This window comes from Achroia grisella, unplaced genomic scaffold (genome assembly GCF_030625045.1).
Source record: "Achroia grisella isolate CSIRO2021 unplaced genomic scaffold, CSIRO_AGI_Agris_v1 utg2156, whole genome shotgun sequence".
Classification (NCBI taxonomy): Eukaryota; Metazoa; Arthropoda; class Insecta; order Lepidoptera; family Pyralidae; genus Achroia; species Achroia grisella.
Window position 1 is genome coordinate 1,383,231 of NW_026712714.1, and position 24,192 is coordinate 1,407,422.

General features: G+C 35.3%; 1 protein-coding gene across 2 annotated transcripts; it reads right to left on the minus strand.

Moving 5' to 3' along the window:
• Positions 1-1,728: 1,728 nt before the first annotated feature.
• On the minus strand, positions 1,729-23,123 carry LOC131842341 (glycogen [starch] synthase). Of its 2 annotated transcripts, none has more exons than XM_059190883.1 (17): positions 22,985-23,123; positions 20,456-20,533; positions 19,333-19,439; positions 17,129-17,320; positions 16,486-16,580; positions 15,290-15,392; positions 14,827-14,935; positions 13,713-13,866; positions 12,736-12,856; positions 11,359-11,525; positions 10,783-10,897; positions 10,273-10,350; positions 9,475-9,649; positions 7,253-7,357; positions 5,724-5,821; positions 4,857-4,989; positions 1,729-1,973 (listed from the first exon to the last, which is right to left on the minus strand). In XM_059190883.1, the coding sequence occupies exons 1-17, from the start codon at positions 23,121-23,123 to the stop codon at positions 1,876-1,878; spliced, it is 2,067 nt and encodes a 688-aa protein (XP_059046866.1). In that variant the 3' UTR covers positions 1,729-1,875. The 2 variants fall into 2 exon arrangements, with proteins under 2 accessions (XP_059046866.1, XP_059046865.1); XM_059190882.1 differs by having other exon boundaries at positions 5,724-5,807; positions 7,218-7,357.
• Between the last annotated feature and the right edge of the window lie 1,069 nt (positions 23,124-24,192).

Below are 24,192 nucleotides of genomic sequence, written 5' to 3' on the forward strand. Positions count from 1 at the left end.
ATATTTAAAAATTATGGAAAACAATTCATGACTGACTTATAAATTTTACAATTTATGTATATTAATAAATATTTATAAATGTAGAAGAAATCTCTGTATATAGTGTACAATCTCAATCATTTTATAGGAACAACACCATTTTAGTTTTAAGACTAAAACTATGATAGTTTCATTAAAAAAAATAGGATAAAAAAGATTTAAAACTTAATATTAGTAGTTAAAAAAGGGTATAACTTGTTTTTGTGATTATAATTTCATTTCGGTATTGATATAATATATATAAGTTCATATTAAGAAGGTTGACGTTGTAAGAATAGTTTTTTTTTATAACATGAACTGTCCTATTAAGTGCATCTTTCTATAAAGATATAATATATTCAAAAATCTTATTTTGCAATTTTCAGTAATGGGCTACTGATAAAGAAAATCATAGTAATAAATATTGAAAGGTTTTGCCCCTACTATAAAAATAAAACAGATAAATTTTGACTAAACTTTAACACCCCTACTTAAAAATATCTTTTAAATTGGCACACTGGACGACTGAGTTATTTAACATTTATAATAACAAAAACATATCTAAATTTGATTAGTTAATAAAATAGATAACAAATAAAATAGAAAATTCAATACAATATAAATAATTATTTCAATAAAAACCCTGTAATCATTATGTCTGTGATGGATATGTAGACAATACGCTGATAACTCATCGGTGACTAAAAAGTTTTCAGTTGTGAGCCAAACGTAGAAATAAGCAAATAAGGAAACGACAATTTTTTTATCGTGAATGTTACACATTCTCGATCTACTCTACTTCTAAATGCAAACGAGAAAGAAGATACTGCTGTTTCACATCTCTTTCTAATAATGGTAAATCTATCAAATGGTATCAGATGATATAGACAACCTCATTAATTCTTACTCAAGCAATCTTTAATTATATTAAACCTCTTGTATAAAAAACCTATATAAAAAAACAGTAAAAAACCCCTGACTGTTCCATTTTTAAAAATCCCTATTTAGAAACTACATAAATAATTTACAACAATATAAAATTTTAAAAGGTATATCAAAAACATACGTGACTGATTTCTGGTCAAACACATCCATATTACATGGTTAATATAAATACTAAACAGTTGAAAAAATAAACATGACATTATATATATTTTTCAAGTATAAATATACGATCACAGTAGGAAAAGCAAAGGAACAAACACAATAAGGCTTAATACTAAATTCTACACCAATATTTCACAACTCGTTTATAAATAATTCCATTTTTCATGATTTTTATAAAGTACTTACAATAAATAATTGACATATTACATGGAAATATTTTATAGTATTTTATTAAAATGAAAACTTGCGCATATTAACACATCTAAGTGTTAGTTATTGAAATGTGACGTCACGAGACTTATTACTCCTACACCTTGTTATATGACACACATGGCTCCGTTTGGAAGCTTATTAATATAATTTAACAAATTTAACCTTTAATATGTATCATAATTATGAATATTCTCATTTGAAAGGAGTAAGAGCAGATCTTCTCGAAAGTTCTCAGCTCAAACTACATACCGAATAAACAGTAGACTTTATTTATTATAAGTTCCAATTTCTGTAATTTTTACCCTATATGCTAGTCACGTTTTATAGCAAAAATTTCATATATTAGTACTAAAATATTTTACGCTTTGTTAAACAAAGTCTCACTTTGAGACATTCTCAGTACCCCTAATTCACGCTTGACACAAATTATGGATAGCCCCTATGATAGACTTACATGAATAAAGATATATTGTTCTTATGTTAATATTTCATGGCGTGTTTATAAATGGAGGAATTTGTTACCTAAGTAACTTAAAGTTATTTATCGCTAATCCTGAGTTCCGCTAATTCCTTCTCCTCATCAACTTCATCTTCGTCATCTGACCCGTGGATAGAGGCTGCTGGGGTCGTGACTCCTGGAACAAAATATATACCATTTCTGAGGTCATACCAAAATATTTGCAATTCTATTTCACTGGTACCGAACCACGGAAATAACAAAGTAATTGAAACATCGAAACATATCTAACGAAGCAAGCTGCTGTTGATGTAATTCGGTAAGATAAAGTACTATGATTTTCTATATAAATCACCATTTGAGATATATTTTTCTCAAATGGTGATTTATATAGAATATGGTAATGGAGATTTATATAAAATAGTATTTTACCTATTGGTAGTACACAGTTAAAGTAAAAGCAAAAACAATTTATAAAAGCACACTAGAATGCAATGAAGCTACCTCTCTTACGAACAGTAGACAACTTTTACTATACTACGATTTACTTTACTATACTATGGTTTACTATAAAGTGCAGTAGTTGCAACGAATAATACCCATTATTACATCTAAGCTGCAGCTAAACTCGTTGAAACACAAATTTAACAAGAGCACCAAATTACTAATTATATCTTCAAATCAGGGATAATATGGGAACAGCGGTGGATATTGCGTTCAAAATAATAATAATAATCTCAGGACAATTCACACAGCGCCATCTAGACCCAAGTTAAGCTAGCTAAAGCTTGTGTTATGGGTACTAGACAACTGATACAAATACATAGATTTTTTTTTTTGTAAATACATACATATTATACATAGAAAACACCCAGACCAACCAATCATACTCATGAATACAAATATTTGTACCGTGCGAGAACCCGCGACCATCGGTCGTAAAGCGGTGTGCTAGACCGCTACACCACCGAGGTCGTCGAAAAATCGTGTGTAGCTAAATCAGAGTCTTCTCCTAGTGTCCTACGAGGCAAAGTTACGCCCACCACCATTGGTCCAATATTGTCCCTGATCTCGTTATCGCAGTATAGGCGATTTTACTCAAATCTAGACCGCCATACCACCGAAGCAGTCAACAAATAGTGTAATTCTATAATATTTTAATCTCCTCTCCTTTATAACTTCCCGCTGAAAACGTATTCTCCCAAAACTACCAACAAATATATGTATATAAAAAATAATTACTCCTAACTACAAAGTCCGTGTACACAAAACTATATTTGCACTTAGAAAATACAGAAATCAAATAATTTAGAGACAGTGACAAAAAGTGGACAAAGAGTGAATCCCTGGAAGACATCTCTTTTAGTCAACTCATACAGAGGTATAATAAGGTGATAATGAGTGCATAATAAGTAGTGTAGAAAATAAATACAATGTAAAAAGCAATTCCTAAATGATATAAAAAAAACGCAAAAGTATAACCTAAACGACATCATTTTCCGCGTCATTTCTTTCTGTACAGTCGTTAAGTTTGGCAATCAGCAAATCGATTTGCTCCACCATTTCTTCACTCAACGGTTCCACGAACGTCTCGTTTGGCGTTCGGTAATTCTCGTGTTCCGATTCGGCGTAGTTCGACTTTTCGAAAGAGACGTCTATACCGACTGTCTCATCGATACATATATCTAATATTTCCAATGATTTTTGTAGGTTGAGAAGATTTTTTCTTTGAACATCGACGCGGTGGTCGCTCGTTTGAATTTGTTCGTCTTTTGTCTCTTTCTGGCAAAGGTTCTCTTTCGGATAAGATATGGTTAGACGGTTCGGCGGGTCGTGGCGACGTACTGTTTGCCAATAGAATTATAGTTTTAATAATCAGATAGTGATAATAATAGTCTAGTGGTTACCCTTAATAATAAACAAAGGTGATAATTACAAATTTGTAGACTGTCTTCCAATGATATCGTTATTAAATAGCATTCCGACGTAATAAATACGGTCAACTCAAATTGAAATATTTGTTAATTAATATAAAGTCCTCGGTAAGACACGAGTGACGTGTGACGGAGTTCAATGATGGAGGTCATATAACTGTAAACATATATACATAATATAATAATTCCGGAAGATCATTCATTCTCAACTATCATTTCGAGAATAATAATTCTCGGTACATATTTGTTGATTAATATAAACTAAGGACCCCCCTCGTCTACGTACGAGTATAGTGACGGAGGTCATATAACTGTATATGGGTACATACATCCATAATATAATAATTCCTCAAAATCATTCATTCTCAACTATCATTTCGAGAATAATAATTCTCGGTACATATTTGTTGATTAATATAAACTAAGGACCCTCTTCGTCTACGTACGAGTACAATGAAGGAGGTCATATAACTGTATATGGGTACATACATCCATAGTATAATAATTCCGGAAGATCATTCATTCTCTATGGGCTATGCTCGGAGTTTCTCTGCGTGATCGAATCAGAAAGGAGAAGAACGGCAGATGAACTAGATTGGCAGTTATAGCCCGAAGAATTGCGAAACTGAAGTGGCAAAGGGCAGGGCACATAGCTCGTAGGACAGATGGCCGTTGGGGCAATAAAGTCCTAGAGTGGCGACCGCGGACCGGAAGACGCAGCGTGGGAAGGCCTCCAGCAATGTCAACGATCTGGTCAAGATCATTGGAAAGCGATGGATGCGAGAAGCGCAGGGCCGATCGTCGTGGAAATCTTTGGGGAAGGTCTTTGTACAGCAGTGGACGTCTTCCAGGCTGCGATGATAATTCATTCTCAACTATAATTCCGAGAATGAAAATTCTCGGAAGGATAGTTAAAACTGTCACTAAATCAGGACATGCATGCAATTAAGAAATAAAGTTATGCGGTAAAATTATATTAGTTTGACTTTTTTTTATACCACGTAGGTGGCAAATATACGGCCCACCTGGTTACCGTAGCCTATGGACGCCTGAAACACCAGGTGTCACGTGCAGGTTGCGGACCCTTAAGAAACCTTAATATAACCTTCTTGAATGTGAAAACTTACTGGAATGTGTGGGGCTAGGCGGCTCAGAGATCGGGCGCGGGTAATTGAACCGTTTGCCAAGTTCCAAATCCATATGGTCCACGTAATCCGGATATACTATTTTGAGCGCCTGCGCTCTAGCTTGCCGGTAATACTAGAAATAAATTACATATATTTATTAAAAAGAATATATTTTTTACAAGTTTATATTAGGCACTAGCTACTTGCCCCAGCTTCGCCTGGGTGTACATGTATTATACATATAAACCTTCCTCTTGAATCATTCTATCTGTTTAAAAAATGTTTCAAAATTCGTTGCGTAGTTTTAAAGATTTAAGCATACATAGGGACGGACAGACTGCGACCGCGACTTTGTTTTATACTATGTAATGTAATGCTAAGAAATAAATAGTTTTTTAAGTGAAAGAAACTTCCCCGTCCCATCCTCCCCTCTTTTTTTACATTTCTACCTCCCTTGCAAAAAAGCAATAGCATTTTTTTTCATACTTATTAGTATTGACTGACTGACACTATCTATTCAAATTAAAAAAAAAAATTTAATATTCATTTCAATATTACCACACCATTACAGTATATCCAAATCTGTGTTGCAACTTATAGTATAGTATACATATCATAACATAGTATAAAACAAAGTCGCTGTCGCTGTCCGTCTGTCCCTATGTATGCTTAAATCTTTAAAACTACGCAACGGATTTTGAAGCGGTTTTTTTAAATAGAGTGATTCAAGAGGAAGGTTTATATGTATAATACATATACACAAGGTCGAAACCTAGGCGAGTAGATAGTAAATAAATAAATAGTCGTTTAGGGAGTCATGACTCGTTGGCCATTTTAAAATATGGAAATTTACAATTTGTTACTCACGATGCCAAGATTCCTCCAGTCCATTAAATCTGAGAGTCTCTCAGTTCTGTTTCTCTGGATAATTCGCTGGCGACGGGTCAATCTGTAACAAACAGTTGCTAAATTTGATGCCATATATATACACCTTCACGGCTGGGATTACATCGTCAACTTTCAGCGTCGTGGATATATCTCTTGACATATCTCCTGAATATACTTAACTTATATGATACGAAACTTAACTTATATGAACCTACAGCGACCTCACAATTTCTTTTTCTATTTTCTGGGTGTTTCCATCACAGGAGTGACATTCAGAAATATAAATTAACACAATCTGTTTGATGTTGGGTTTATAACGCGTTCAAATTTTTTATATCTAAACAAATAAATAAGGGAATGTATACATTATATTATTATACTATCTGTACACGCGACTTTGTCCGCGTGGAATTTAACTTATTTTCTAAAATAAAAGTAGCCTAAGTTACTCCTTATTATATCAGCTACCTTCCCATCAAAATCGGTCCAGCCATCTAAGGGATTAGCCGGAACAAACAGACAGACAAAAATTGTAAAAAAAAATATTTTCGTGTATGTACAGTATTTATATTCATATGCATGTAGTAAAAAACGGTTATTACAATATTACAAACAGACACTCCAATTTTATTTATATGTACAGATTAATTATATATTATTTTTCGTGGAATGCACAATTATTAAATTTTCATAAACTCTGTGAGCTAAACGTACACATTTTTGTTAAATTACAAGAGGACAAAGTAGCGGGTCGGTAGCTGCTAGACAGTTTGTTAAATAGATGCACTGATTTATTAACTCGTTAGTTAGGTGCATGCAGCCAACCTACCTATATCTACTTATGTATAATACTTATAGGTACACACACATTGCAAATACAATCGAAATATATATAACTCAAAGGTGACTGACTGACTGACATAGTGATCTATGGCACAGCCCAAACCACTTGATGGATCGGGCTGAAATTCGGCATGCAGGTAGATGTTATGACGAAAGGGATGAAAGTTTGTATGAAACTTTGTCAATTTTAAACCTATCAGGCTGAGACTTTGCATGCATAAAACTACTATGACGTAGGCATCTCCTAAGAAGTTTTGATAAGCGCGATTTCACGTATTATAATTAATTTAATATCGTAATTGAAAGCTTGTATAAATCTGCTAGTAGAGTTTTAGACATGTTGAACTGAAATTAAAGATTGTAGCTATTATGCAGCAGAAGCTGGACGTTGGACGCTTAAATGCAGTCCAGACTGTGTGTAAATTCAGGACGACATCGCGGAGCGATAAAATCTGGGATGAGTGCAATGTAAGTAATCAGATGGTGTCTATCAGTAGACGTAATGGAACGAATAAATTGAGACATTATAACAAAATAATAGACGACTTTGCCGACTTTTGTTTAGAAAAATAAAGTTAAATTCCTCCGGACATTTGATCACGTCGATGTTACCAGCCTACTCAAGGATATCGTGTCCTTAAAAAAAGTTTGGCATATACTGACGCCAGTTTCTGTCAGAGAACCTTCTAGAGATATATACCGGCGGTCTACCACATATATGCCATATGACATAGGATCCGCTATGTGGTCTTGCATGAAACAGCCGAAACCTGGAAGAAATCATTATATTAATATTTTAATGTATACTAAAACCTAGCTTGATAAAATAAATAATAATAAAAAAAATAACCCTGGACAATTAACACAGCGCCATCTAGTCCGACGGTAAGCAGATACTTAAACATTTTTTTTGTCAATACATACATAATATACATAGAAATATATCATACTCGTGAATACAAATGTTTGCACATTACGAGGTCCCGTCCGATCGATCCCCCGTCCAATTCAAACGGGGACCGATGTTCCGACGGCCTGAGCCGAGGTTCAAACCCCTAGCGGTGCCCTCAGACTAAAGTCGTATCCGTCAGGAGCAGGACATTGTCGATTCAGCCGCTCCATAAGTCCTGACATTGTTTGGTGCCATCTGCACACGAGTCACAACGCGGTGAAGCGTTTGTAAAGGCCAGCTGCGGCAAACAGCATTAAAGTAGTCCGAAAAAAAAAACCTTGCGAGGTATCGAACCTGCGACGATAATAACATTGGTTTTTAAATATTATATTATATGTATAGTTAGTGTTTAAAATTTTAATATGGGTTTTATAATACATTTTAAATAAATAAGAAGGATTTTTATATTATTGTAAAATAGTAATGTGAACTATGCTTCACCACTTCCAGATTTTAGACTGATTGACAGCTGAAATTATGTAAAGATTGTCACCTAATATGCCGACAATCTTATAATAGGACTTTGATTTAATCTTATTGGGGATAAAATTATGATGCAGGAAAAATCTGTTAAAACTCGGACGAAACGTGGTCTAAATGGAGTGGAACAAAATAAACCATTCTTAAAGCTACTTTTATTTGAAAAATAAACCTAACATTATTACGAATCGTGGGAACAGATCTAACAGAGGACTAATATACTACAGTTAAATCGTTCATTATGTATTCCATACTAGAGATATATCAGTCACTCATATATGTCATATGACAATTACGTTGCTATATGATTTGCATGAAAACTGAAAAGAAAAAATAATATATTCAAATAAAATGTATAAACTAAAAATAAATTTATTTAAATTAATTAAAATAAAAATAAAAATTTATTTTTATAAATTTATCTATGTCTTCATTATAACTATTTCATTAATATATAATATTTATTAATATATATTACTCGTGAATACAAATCAGTTTTAAATTACAAGTCCCGTCCGATCGAGTCTATACAAAAAGGAACGGCGAGATATTTTTATTGGATCGTTCGAATGGTGACTATTTCAAAGTCAAATGAGTGAAAAAATTACAAATAACGTCTTTTATATATTTTTATTGCACTCGCCAAAATTTGCTTTAAAGACCATTTTTAATTAATATATTTTTAATTTAGTTAAACTGCGACGATAATAACACTTCTTAAATAAGAAATCCTATAGTTAGTGTTTAAAATTTTAATTATAGTTTTATAACACATTTTTGAAATCTATAGGCAACTTATTATATTATTGTATAGACTAGTAATGTGAACTATGCTTCACCACCTCCAGTGTAAGTGACAGCTGACTCACGAAATGATGTCACCTAATATTACCAACAATCTTATCACTAGGCTGATTTAATCTTATTGTGTTTTTACATTTGAGCCTAAATAAATTAGTGCTGGTTGGTAGTTTGTATTCACACGTTTTGACTTGTAAAATGTGAACTTACAAGGATTGTTTAAAAGAGCAACACACAAGTTTCTTGCTTATTCTTCTTGTGATGAGACAGCTTTCCGAATGAGCGATAGATTAAAAAAAATTGTTGACTATTCAAAAGTGCTTAAATTAAGTTTATTTGAATAAATGATTTTCTATTCTATTCTATTCGATTCTAATCCCCTTTCCCCTCAGTGACAATATATATTTTTTATGGATGATAAAGGTATGATGCACTCGCCTGCGCTAACGGTTTACGTTGGCAGGGCACCAGTGGAGGATAATAAGATGAGAGGTTAGGTCAGTTGGCCCATCGTGACAAATTCATCAAGAAATTTATCACGAAGGTTTCCAGGAAACGCATGGAGGTCAACCTGACATGGTACATTGCTAGGAATAAGATCAGTCCCATTACTAACAATCTCCTTTTCTCCCAGTAATAATATATTAAACTGACCTGATAGGTTGGTAGTGATGCTGGGTATACCCATGACGGTACACTCTGCCGGGGTGTAGCCCCATGGCTCGTAATACGAGGGAAACACGCCCAAGTGACAGCCGCGGACGAACTCTTCATAATCCAGCCCGAACAGTGGATTGGTTGACGTTAGGAACTCTGGGTGGAAGATCACCTGACAATAAATAAATCAATATATAACCCTGGACAATTAACACAGCGCCATCTAGTCTCATGGTACGCATAACTTGTGTGTGGACTAGACAACTGATATAAAAACTTGGATATATTTTTGTGTCATCGTCATCATAACAACAACAACCAACAAATCCTCCCCAAAGATCTCCACGACGATCGGTCCTGCGCTGCTCGCATCCAATGCCTTCCAGCGATCTTGACCAGATCATCGGTCCACCTTGCTGGCTTTCCCACATTGCGTCAGCCGATCCATGGTCGCTACTCGAGGACTGGACTGCCCCAACGGCCATCGGTCCTACGAGCTATGTGCCCTGCCCATTGGCACTTCAGGCTATGTCAATTCTTCGGGCTATGTTGGTCACTATGATTATTTTTTTTTATATTAAAAAAAAATCGGTTCTGATAATTTCATTTACGATTTGATCACGCAGAGAAACTCCGAGCATAGCCAGACTCTCTGCCTGAGCTCTGAGTCACTCAGAGGGCAATGTAGAGCCATTGTCTTCTGAGTGACTCAGAGCTTCTTCATAAGGCCCACAGTTTTGTAAATTTATACTTTTTTTTTCAAACTAAAGTGCAAGACAGTGAAGTGTACGTTACCTTGACTTTATCGTTGATTGTATTGAACAGTTGACATCTTCTGACTGCATTCAAAACTGGATCATTCCAATCGTCGACCTAGAATGAAAGCATATGATATCATACACCTCTCCCGATTAGTTATATCTCTTCAACATACACTATGTTGAAGAGTTATTTGGAGTAGGGAAAATATATTAATATAAAAAAAATATTGATTTTATTTTAATCTCAAGAACAATTCACACACCGCCACACAGACCCAAGTTAAGCTAGCTAAAGCTTGTGTTATGGGTACTAGACAACTGACATAAACACTTAGATTTTTTTCGTACATACATACATAATATACATAGAAAACACCCTAACCGATTCGAACAATCATACTCATGAATACAAATGTTTGTGCGGTGCGAGGATTCGAACCTGCGACCATCGGAAGTAAGGCGGTGTGTTAAACCACTAAGCCACCGAGGCCATTGGATTTGATGTGATTTGAAAAGGAACTTATCACAGTATGGTTATACTTACAACGTTGTGTGTAGTAATCGGTGGCAGTCCGTCCCGCTGCAGCGCATATATGCAGCGCTTGAGCCGCACTGTATCTTCCTTGTGGAGTAGGTCCGGTGCCTCGGGCAAGTGTCCCCTGTAATCATCATCATTATCATCATGGTCATCATCATCATCAAATGTCATCACAATAATCTAATCACTACGACTAATTTAGTCTTATTTAGTTTCTCAATTTGAGTATTTAATTGAATTAGTGCCAATTGGTAATTTGTATTCACACACTTCAACTTAGAAATATAAAGTAACAATAAAATTATTTAAAAGAGCAACACGCAAATTTCCTGCTCGTTCGTTCGTTCGTTCCTTCTTGTGATGAGACAGCTTTCCGAATGAGCGGTAGATTAAAAAAATGTGATGACTATTGTAGGATGATTTGAATAAATGATTTTCTATTCTATTACATTTTATAATATTTATTATATCGTAGAATATAATTACCATAAGTTTGAATTAAAATGGAAAAAGAACTGTAGGAAAATCAATTAATCTAATATTAATTGAAAAATCGCCGAGTACTACCATTATAGTTCCTACCTCAAGCATATATCGTACATCCTCTTGCCGACTTTCTGCTGTATGTCCTGTATGGTGTCCCTCAGTGCTTTTGTGACGGCGTGACCTCGTAAACTCTCCACGTTGAAGTTGTTGGTCCTCGCCGGGAAGATCAGGAACGCTATCACTGTCATTTCAGACCCAGATGACTGTGGAATATAACAGATATCCGTTATACAACAAGGCAGAAAAAGAGATGGATGGACTGTGTGAAAGATGATATGGTAAGAAAGTAAGTAAATAACGCGATGACTACGAACAGGGTTGAATGGAAGCGAAAAACATATTACGACGACCACAAATAAATGGGATAAGGAAGAAGCAGATGATGATGATCCGTTATACAACACTATTAATACAGTACATTTAGGAATTATTAATATTTTTTTTTATTTATTATTTATTGCACCAGATTCAGAATATAATTGAAATAAAACATTAGAAGGTTTTTAGATATTTTAAAGTAATAATATGCTTGGGTACCTTTTCTAATCTTACCTATTTTAGCCACTAAGCAGCTTGCTTTGTACGCTGTGTTTCAGTTGTAGGTTGCAGATAAAGCAGTGAAATTACAGGATAAGAGATATAATATCTTTGTCATAGTGCTCTGGAATGGCAACCCATGAACACTGGGAAGCCGTGAGAACAATGGTGTCACATGATAATGTGATGTCCGTAGTGCCATTCACGAATTTCAACGTCAACTTATTTGCTATTTCAATGACATAAAGAAACCTACGTATCCTATAACGGTTTGCAGTATAATTATTGAAGATATTTTTTAATTTATACATAATTATCCCAACAATACTCATCATAAATTAACACACTATAATCGCAGTGAACTTAATGATTTTTCCAGAGTTCCATCCGAACCTTACCTCGTAGTAGAAACCAGACTGGTTAGAACAGGATTTCGAGTTAATGATTGCTTGCTTGCATGTATTGATTTAAAGTTCCCATATGACATCCCGGGGATGAAATGAGGATGAACATTTCATACCTCCAAATATATGTTCCCATAATCCCCTAATACGATATCCCGGGGATAAAGTGAGGATGAACATTTCATACCTTCAAATAAATGTTCCCATAATCCCCTAATACGACATCCCGGGGATGAAGTGAGGATGAACATTTCATACCTTCAAATAAATGTTCCCATAATCCCCTAATGCGACATCCCGGGGATGAAGTGAGGATGAACATTTCATACCTTCAAATAAATGTTCCCATAATCCCCTAATACGACATCCCGGGGATGAAGTGAGGATGAACATTTCATACCTTCAAATAAATGTTCCCATAATCCCCTAATGCGACATCCCGGGGATGAAACAAGGATGAACATTTTTATACCTTCAAATAATGGTTAAGCCTGGCCAGCGCTTCAATGAAGATATCAGCGCCTTTGTTTCCATATTCGTACCGGCCAGCGATGAAGAAGTACAGGGTTTTGTCTAAATCGAAGTTGAAATGCCTGCGGACATAAAATAATACTAATATTATAAACTTGCAATTATACAAGGCGCCGATCCGGCCGCATATGGAATACTGTTCTCATCTCTGGGCGGGAGCACCACAATATCAGCTACTTCCATTTGACCGCATTCAGAACCGAGCAGTCAGAATTATTGGTAATCAACGTCTATGTGACAGACTCGACCCATTGGCTTTGCGGCGAGATATTGCATCTCTGTGCATTTTCTACCGCATATATCACGGGGAGTGTTCTGAGGAATTGTTTGGATTAATACCAGCTGCTGAGTTTCACCACCGTACCACCCGCCAGAAACTGAAATACCATCCTGATCATCTAGATGAATGGCGGTCTTCCACAGTGCGGTTTTCTAGAAACTTTTCGCCACGCACAACCACATTGTGGAATCACCTTCCAGCAATGGTATTTCCGAACCTATACGATATTGAAACCTTCAAGAAAAGAGCTTATTCCTTTTTAAAAGGCCGACAACGTACTTGCAATTACCCTGATGTTGCGGGTGCTCATGGGCGGCGGTAATCACTTACCATCAGGTGAGCCGCATGCTCGGTTGTCCCCTGTGTTATAAAAAAAAAAAACTAGCTGACCCGTGTAACTTCGTCTGCATCACACTTACTTGACATTTATCGTTATATTTCGCCCAAATTACATATCTTTTTCAATTATAGTCTATATGTAATTCTGATATATAAGCTATATTACAGAGAACTTTCGAAAAATCAGTTCAGAAAATTCCAATCGAATTTGGAAAAACCTTTTTGCATTCGACAACGTAATTCTAAACAATGATTATAGACTACAGGAATTGTAGCACCTCTGTAATAACTATACTCACCCATAGAAATGGCCTCTCGCAAATTCATTAATCTTGTCCTTGGCTAAAGCGTGTAGATTTTGGAACTCGTGTAGAGCTGAAAACTTCTTCACGTTCAATCCATTGGGTGTGATGATGTCTGGCTTCCGTTTGAGGAGGTGTTCAGCTTCGTATCCTAGTAACAAATAATAAACTTTTTAATAACAGCGCTATAGATCAATTATCCTAGAAATAGAAATAATCTTCATTCAAATAAACTTAACATAATCACTTTTGAAAAGTCATATAATATTGTTTTTATAATTCAGAAAGCAGACTCAATTTAAAATTCAATAAAAACGAACAAGTAACTTCTGTATTGGCTCTTTTAAATAAATGTTGTTCAGCATTACATATTAAAATTTTGTGTGAATACAAACTGCCAACTAGCATGATTGACAAAAGTATACAATAAAAGTATATATCTGTCACGCATTTGGTTGGCTGGAAGAGATCTCTTTCAGAGATAAGCCCACTATTGCTCACAATTTCATTTATAAATGATTTCTATAAGTTATTTCTTACTATATGAAGCCGATACAGTTAAGCGTGGAGTGGTGAAATATTCAGTAATGAAAAACGATTGAAGTTTACAGCTGTCCGTGTCGCTTGCGCATATATAGCGTGAGGGTAGTGGACGCGTTCGCCTGCGGTGCGAGGGAAGTGATAACTGCTATAGGTGTCGCTATTTACGCACAAGCGGTAGGATCAATTTAATTACCAAATAAGTAGGTATACAGGTATGTAACATTAAATTTTACAGATACACCCTACAAACAAACAATATATTTTAACAGTGAAGTATCAATTTATGCATATATGTAGTAAAAGGTAAGTAATCATTTATATTTGTATGGTTATTTCTATATATTGTTATATGTTTATTTTTATTAATTTTTTAATGTTTTATATTACAGGTCCGGTTTGCAGTCGCGAGGCACGTCGTCTACACTATATATATACGTGCAATAAAGAATATATATATATATATAAATATAGCTACTTTATAAATACAGATCAGTCTATGGGTATACTGATGACGGGTGCCTGCCCTAAATTATATTTATTGTGTACGAAGCAAGATGGTACTACTCACCCGTAATATCGGATACCGTCGTGAATATATGAGTCATGTGTGCGGCAGCGCGCTCCATGCAATAACGATGATATATCTGTCTCTTTCCCGCTTCTTCGTCTACTGAGAACTGTGAAAGGGATAGTTGCGTATAAGTGGCGTCTATACCAAGTCTTATAATATTAATATATGATTGAGACATTGTGCTATCTTGAGAACGATGTAGCCTAGTGGTTTACTGCCCGACTTTGAGCCCAAAGCTCTTGAGTTCAAATATGGACGACAACAAAAAAACTGCATATTGTTACTAGCTGTCCGGTAATGGAAATATCGGTAACAAAACAAATTAAATCGGGAAACTGTAACATGTGTTAAGCGTTCAGCGGTAATCGAATCTGCGAATTATAGCACATAACGATAACGCAGTAACACTGCACTACCAGCGTTTTCAAAATAACATAGAAATAAATGAAGGAAATAATACCTTATCTAAGTTGTTATAGAAATCAGTGTTGCCCGCACACAAATATCGGCCGAGCAACGTCGCGTGCGTAGTGAACACAGTGGCGACATCTACATGGCGGACCCTATAAATAAAGAGTTTCTATGTAAGTATTAAAAATATATTAGAACTAATTACTATAACAATTATTAGGATTAAATCAAGAAACCCTACAAATGGGCAACAAAATGACAGAATAAGGAGGTAGGATACTGTAGTCCCTAAATCATGGGGTACTGCAAGGATGTATGTACTAAGTAAGTAGTACATAGTATCAATTATAGCAGTAAACGGACAGTATACTCTCAAATGTCATACCTACCATTTGCCAATTAATTACCACCCTTACATGGCGAGTAATGATTTTATTTATTTGTACATATTGGATTTTTCTCTTCTCATTCGCTTCGTTCTTGTCAGAACGGTCGTGGTCATTACGTAGTGGGATGTGAGGCTGATGTCATCTACCGCACGAGAGCTCGCCATTTATCTCTACTGTCTGCCATTCTGGTACACTCGTGGAGTGGACCTCCTATTGCTGCTTTGATTTGGTCGGTCCATCGCATGAGTGATCGTCCACGGGGTCTAGTGCCATCAACTCTACCCTGTATGACAAGTCGCTCTATGGATGCGTCGTTTTACGTGAAACGTGACCGAAGGAGGTAATAATGCGTGATTGTGTTGTTGCTGATAGACGCTGTGTAATGCCGAGTTCTTCGAGTATAGAAACGTTTGTTCTGAATTCGGTCCATGATACCCGAAGCATTCTTCTCCAGCACCACATTTCCAGAGCGTCTATCTTTTTCTTTTCTATATCCCGCAGGGTCCACGTCTCCGCACCGTAGAGTGTACACGAATGTGGGGAACACGAGTGTACGCACTAATCTCACTTTTGGTCTCCGCACCGTAGAGAAATATGGGGAACACGAGTGTACGCACTAATCTCACTTTTATATTCTTTGTTATTTTTCAGTTCCTCCATATTTTTTTCAACTTATCCATAGCGCTATTTGCATATTGGTTATGTAACTGTATTTTCTATGAGAGGGAAGATTAAGAGTTGATTATCATCATCATCACCATCATCATGGCTATCATCATGGCTATCATCATCACCGCCATCATCACCATCATAATTACTCTTAGTAACAGTTTTAACAGTTATCATTCCTGATTACCTGAGCATGATAAGTCCGACGCCAGCCTGCCACTCGTGGAAGTGGGCGACCACGCGCGGCGGCGTGTCGCTGTAGCCCTCGGCAGCCTTACGAAACTACAACAATATAATTTACATACATAATACAATACAGTTTTTAGAATTATAAAATATGTGAAATCAACTTTAATGCCTTATACTTAAAGTCGCTTTTCCATTTTTATTTGATTTTCGATTTAATACGAGGATAAAAATACATCATACGACTTTAAATCCTTAAAGTCGATGCGAAACTACAACAACATACAGTTTCTTATAGTTAAAGTAGTTTTATTGAGTCCAAAAAAGTGTAAAATCGACTTTCAGAATTCAAAATTAAAGTCCATTTTTCATTATCATTTTGCATTTTCGGATTAATACATTTCTAATTTACATATTCAAGTATAATATAATATATATTTTAAAAAGTTGAAGGAATTCTTTTGTCAATTAGAAAACGCACCAAAATCGGTCTCCGTTTAGGAGCTATAATTCCACAGAAACATACAGATTGATTGAGCTACATGCGTTTTTTGTACGTGTTTAAAAATCCAAATTGAACATGTTTGTTTTTTAAATGAATTAAAAACTAACACATAGAGTTAGTTAATATCAAACAAGCTCACCTCAGCTATGAACTGCGCGACCATGAACCCGAGTATGACGGCGTCATTAGCCTCCACGTCGAGGTGCGGTATGCCGACGGAGCAGGTGTCCCACAGCTCCTGCTTGTATGAGTCCAGCTGCCAGGCCGCAGAGCCGATGTCGAACAGTATGATCTGAGGGTTGCCGTCCACCAGCCACGTGCCAGTGTGGACCTGACCATGTTACCACAATTAGTCTACACATTTGATTTTAAAATAGATAGATAGAATATACTTTATTCGCAGCATACAATAAAGAAGAATTACAAATAATATAACAAAGGACACATATATGTATTAAAATGTCCCGGCGGGACTGACTCTGTCCAGTATTTGAATCGAGCTACGTTTTTTATTATTAAATCGATCGATCTACGCTAGACAAAAATATTCACGCACGCAAAATCTCGTATCCCTAATTTAATAAAAACTAGTTGATGACCGCTTTTCATTACGATTATAATTGTATTGATTTTTATAAATATGTTAAAACCAATAAAAAACTGTCTTGCTCCTTAGAAAAATATATAAAAAAGAGAAAGAATGAAGAAATTCCCGTATTATTTTGCCTATTTAAGCGTTTGCCCCTGATAGGCTAAAAAAAATCTGGTTACCCTACTCGTAATATTCAGTATTGGTTTTTTATTATATATTATTATTTACTTGTTTGTTACTATTTTGTTCTCTTATATATTTATTTTTCTGTATATTATGATTTCACCTCTAATTTAATGGATTGTTTTTATTTACGTTTATTTTATATAATAATTTATATGCAGCTGTCAGCATCGTTTTTATTGTGTTGTGATGTGTGATGTAATAATAGTACGAGATCCCGCTGCAGAATCAGTGTACCCATCGAGTGTTTGCTGAAAACCAAATTTTTACACATATTTATCATTAGGAGAATATATCTACCAGGTTGCCTATCAAAATGTGGCCGCTAGTATTTTTAATTAAATTATTAATAATTCATAATCCGTAAGAAATTTCATTGACTTGTTTTTTAAGTAAAATGTCGTTCACTTTACGGCAACATCTATAAAGACTGTGAAAAATCATGGAAAATTGCCGTTGCGCACCTGGCCGCACCTCTTCGCAGCCAGGTGTACACAGGTATGATTTTATTACAATTATACACCCACAACGTACATTCATAATTTATATATCAAATTAAAGCTAATTTTTTTCTGTTTATTATCATATACGGTTGCCTAATTAAATCTGGCCGCAAATAAGGGTTGCTGGCTATTAAATATAGTAAATATTAAAAGTAGAGTGAAAGAGAGCTAGCGCGTAACACCACTAGTCAAACGAGGATAGCGATTGCCAGCTGTCGGACAGTTTAAAGCCATTGCGCATGCGTCAGACGCATGCGCAATGGCATGGCATGCGTCAGACGCATACTATATTTAATAGCCAGCAACCCTTATTTGCGGCCAGATTTAATTAGGCAACCGTATATGATAATAAACAGAAAAAAATTAGCTTTAATTTGATATATAAATTATGAATGTACGTTGTGGGTGCCATAAATAAATGTAATAAAAATACCGATGTGTACACCTGGCTGCGAAAAGTGCGGCCAGGTGCGCAACGGCAACCATGATTTTTCAGTCTTTATAGATGTTGCTGTAAAGTGAACGACATTTTACTGAAAAAACAAGTCAATGAAATTTCTTACGGATTATGAATTATTAATAATTTAATTAAAAATACTAGCGGATTAGTACATTTTGATAGGCAACCTGGTAGATATAAATTCTCCTAATGATAAATATGTGTAAAAATTTGGTTTTCAGCAAACACTCGATGGGTACACTGATTCTGCAGCGGGATCTCGGACTATAAATGTTATTCTATTCTATTCTAATATAGAGTGATATACCTCATTTCAATTAAAGTACTAATATCGCTATTAAAAATAGGGGTTAATGGTAGAAAGCTGAAAATTTGGGTATGTTTTTTTAATACCGAATCATTAGAATCTTTTTTCAGGCAATTAAGAACCTCATTTTTTTTTTGGTTCGGTTTTTCCCTTTCAGGGAAAGGCAAAAGGACTCAACCCATACAGCCATTGTTTTCGATAGTGTTTTCTTATATATTTTCAATCTTAACAAGTTATACATCTTGAAATATTGATATGACGTACTCAAGAATAGGTTTATAAGTTTCTGGTTACGAACCTTATGTCCGTGACTTCTCATGACGTTGACAGCGGCTGTCAGTGGCGAATTTGGCGGGAAATCCGCCTCTTCAACTTCTGTACGGGCGCACTGCTCCTTATATGGACCTGTTATAATGTATTGCATAACCTTTTTTACTAGCGAAAATTGGGGCATATACGCTACATAATATAAACGTACTACACATATAATTATCATTATTTACTCAGCAACAATTTAAATTGTATATGTTGTTATACAATTTTTATGCTAACAAATTTATCAATGTTATAAAAAGACTGTTCCAATAAAAATAACGTAACCAGCTTTTAAAAAGTTTTTAATTATGTATTGTCTTGAAACTATTGGGCAAAGAATTATAATATTTTAACATACCAACAAACAATTTAATTTACTTGTTAGAAATATTTAATATATATCTTATATTAATCATTACATAGTATAAAACAAAGTCGCTGTTGCAGTCTGTCCCTATGTATGCTTAAATCTTTAAAACTACGCAACGGATTTTGAAGCTTTTTTTTCATAGATAGAGTGATTCAAGAGGCAGGTTTATGTGTATAATACATGTATACCCGGGCGAAGCCGGGGCGAGTAGCAAGTAATATTATAAATGCGAAAAATTGTAAGTATGAATGTTTGTTACATCTTCACGCAAAAACTACTGAATGGATTTGGATGAAACTTTATAGTAGTATAGCTTATACATCAGAATAACACATAGGCTATACTTTAAATTGAAATTTAACGTGGTTGTAACTGCGAGCACATCTAGTAGTACCTATATAACTTTTACACGCCTGTATGCAGGCTGAATACATTGGACATAATATTCAATATGGTAAGACCTACTTGTAACACTGTATTGTACAAAGAAATAAATGATATTAAAACCTTACTGCTTGGAAACCTTCACCGTGCTTTACAATATTAAGGGAACACAGAATAAAATATTTCCTAGGTAAAAATATAAAAATAAAAAATTTATGCGTATTAAAAACACTGGTTTGGCATTCCAATCACATAATAATATTAAAAAATAAAATTAATGCTTTGCATCCATGCCATTCCATTCGGGTAAAAAATTAAATAAAGGATCGTATTAAAGAGAAATAGAACTCACCAAGCAAGCAATAGTTTTCACCCATTTCCTCCGTGGAGACATACGCCTTCGATCTGATCACCGTGTAAATGCCGCCCACTGAAATACATACAACATCATACATACATCTCCATAATAATCCCACGATAATACAAACATGAATACAAATCTCGACGACCTCGGTGGTCTAGCGGTCTAGTACACCGCTTTACGTCCGGTAGTCGCGGGTTCAATTCCTCGCACGGCACAAACATTTGTATTCATAAGTATGATTGTTTGTATCGTTCTAGGTGTTTTCTATGTATATTATGTATGTATTTACGAAAACAATATCTATGTATTTGTATCAGTTATCTAGTACCCATAAGACAGGCTTTAGCTAGCTTACCTTGGTTCTAGATGGCGCTGTGTGAATTGTCCTGAGATTATTATTATTATTATTAATTGTAATAATAATCTCAGGATTCTACACTTACATATAGAAGGTTTTTCCACAAGATAATAAAAAAAATGTTTGCAACAGCTAAAGAAGTAAAAATGTCGGGAACAGCTAGTAAAATATAAAAATAGGTGTAAGTCGCAATTTATTTATTTAGGAGTTTACAAATGGAACAAAGATTTTACATTGGACCTGTTGAATAGAATAGAAAATCATTTATTCAAATAAACTTTCATGTGATGACTGCAAAGTGCTTCACACTTTGCAGTCATCACATTTTTTTTCAATCTACCGTTCATTCAGAAAGCTATATAGCGTAAGTTCACAAAAGAATTTCCAGATGTTAATAACTATTACAAATCAGCTAGTAGAGTATTTTATACCCACAGGAATATATTTTAATTTCATTTGAAAATATAAAAAATGAGAATCTGTATAATACATTTTTCGTGCGGTCACCCATCCAGATCAGTGGACGTTGCTTGACCTTGTCAATCGAGTAGAACTCGCGCGCAGGTATTGTCTCAAGCATGAAAGACCTACATAATCAGGACTTATAACAATGGTTATTGTCCGTGCCTATAGAGCGGAGATGACTGTGGACAGACGAGAAATACTGGTTACTCTTAGGGTTTATCCATACTAAATGTAAACTAACAAGGATTATTTAAAAGAGCAACACACAAGTTTCTTGCTCGTTCTTCTTGTGATGAGACAGCTTTCCGAACGAGTGGTAGATAAAAAACAAATTGTTATGACTATTCAAAAGTGCTTAAATTAAGTTTATTTGAATAAATGATTTTATATTCTATTCTATTCTACTAATATTATATACTAGGTGACCCGCGCAACTTCGTCTGCGTTTCATTTCCCCACATTTTACATTGCAGCTCCACTCCTATTGGTCGCAGCGTAATGTTATATAGCTTAAAGCCTTCCTCGACAAATATGCTGTCCAATACAAAAATAATTTTTCAATTCGAACCTGTAGATCCTGAGATTAGCGTGTTCAAACAAACAAACTCCTCAGCTTTATAATATTAGTATAGGTAACGCTTTTTTTCGGACTACCCTAATGCTGTCGGCCGCAGCTGGCCTTTACAGCTTCACCGGACGATAGGGGGCGAGTGCAGATAGCACTCCAAACACGCGGAAGCACTTAAGGAGTGGCTAAAGGCCAAGGAGTTGGCTTTTAGCCGCTTCCTAATTACTTAGTCTGAGGGCACCGCTAGCTAGAGGTCCGAACCTCGGCTCAGGCCGTCGTAATTTAGATCCCCATTTGAATTGGACGGGGGATCGATCGGAGGGGATAGATAACGCAACAGTGTGCGGAGTAAGGGGATTGTTAGTAATAATAGTAATACTCTGGATAATTCACATAACGTCATCTAGTCCCAAGGTAAGCAAAGCTTGTGCTATGGGTACTAGACAACCGATATAAACACTTAAGATATATATTTTCGTAAATACATACATAATATACATAGAAAACACCTAGACCGGTACAAACAATCATACTCGCGAACACAAATTTTTATATCAAGCGAGGAATGGAACCCGCAACCATCGGAAGTAAAGCGTGTGTTAAACGACTATACCACCGAGGCCGTTAAAAGAGAGGTGGTCTAATAAGTCCATTACTAGCAATATACCAATGGTTATCCCTGGAAACCGTCTTGATAAATATGTGGCCATTGACCAAGATGGAGAAACTGGCCTGACCTCATTGCCATACTATCATCTATAGATAGAAAATCATTTATTCAAATAAACTTTATTTAAGCACTTTTGAATAGTCATAACATTATTTTTATCTACCGCTCGTTCGGAAAGCTGTCTCATCACAAGAAGAACAAGCAAGAAACTTGCGTGTTGCTCTTTTAAATAATTCTTGTAAGTTTACACTTACAAGTCGAAACGTGTGAATACAAACTACCAACCAGCACTAATTTATTAGGGTCAAATATAAATATACAATAAAATTAATACAATCGTAGTGATAAGAGTTCTCATATTATCCTCAATTAGTTCTCTAAAAGCTAATAAAAATTTGATAATTGGCTATAATTAAAAAGAGGGTAATTAGCTAATAAATAAGATGCGAATGTCACCTTTATTGGCAGCTTCCCACGCCGTTTCGAAGGTCCACCGGTTTTCATCGATGGCCGCCTGCCCCCGGTCCAGGAACGAGGTCAGATCGTGGGTGGACTCCGCCCTGTAGAACCGCCGGGATGTCCTATCTCGCGACATTTCCACCTATGGCATAGATAATATAACTGGGTGCTGGTATGGGATGCAACCTGTGCAGACACGCTGGTCCCATCCCATCTACATGGAACCAACAACAGAGCTGGTGCGGCATGTGAAGCGGCTGAAAAAGCCAAAATATGTAAATACAGGGGTCTAAGCTCCGAATATGAATTTGTCCCCTTCGGTGTCGAGAACCTTGGTCCGTGGGGTCCTAGCGCTATAAGACTTTTCAAAGAAATAACGAAAAGGTTAGTCGACATCACAGAAGACCGAAGAGCTGGCAGCTACCTTGGACAAAGAATTAGTCTAGCTATTCAAAGAAGGAACGCTGCCAGTATCTTCGGAACGTTGCCTAAAGGGACCCCTTTTAATAATATATTTTAGTCATCCAATTATATATTTTTTTAAGCTTTTTAATTTTAGGTTCTTAGTTGTACAATTAGGTTATGTAAATACTAGTAATAAATACGAATTTACTTTGTAAGTGTTCTAAATATAGTAAACCACAATAAATGATTATATAACATATATTTAAAATTCATAAATCATTTATTCATGTAGGACACTTTAGCCGCTTAGGATCGTCAAATTTTTTATATTATATTTTTTTCCAAAAATTCAATTGAGTTTCTTGTCAGTTCTTCTCAATTGGATCTATATACTGAACTGGATGTTTTTTAAAAGCCAGTTTATTTACAATGTATATTTATATCGGTGTCTATGTCTAATATTAAATGAAAATCCCGTGCATGAACAACTATTAGAATTCCATCACAATAGGGTGGAATTTTCTTTTTTTGATTAAATAGAATAGAAAATCGTTTATTCGAATAAACTTACACTGACGCACTTTTGAATAGTCATAACATTTTTTTTAATCTACCGCTCATTCAGAAAGCTGTCTCATCACAAGAGGAATGACCAAGAAACTTGCGGTTTGCTCATTTAAATAGTCCTTGAAAGTTCACATTTTACAAGTCGAAACGTGTGAATACAAACTACCAACCAGCACTAATTTATTAGGGTCAAATATAAATACACAATAAGATTAAATCAGTCGTAGTGATAA

Coding starts and splice junctions, on each gene's coding strand:
- LOC131842341 (XM_059190882.1), bottom strand. CDS start 23,123: ATGTCGCGAGATAGGACATCCCGGCGGTTCTACAGGGCGGAGTCCACC. Junction 10,898..11,358: donor ATGTACGATATATGCTTGAG/GTAGGAACTATA, acceptor TGATGATTACAG/GGGACACTTGCCCGAGGCAC. Junction 5,808..7,217: donor AAACTTTTTTTAAGGACACG/ATATCCTTGAGT, acceptor ACTGTTTGTTAC/AGATTGACCCGTCGCCAGCG.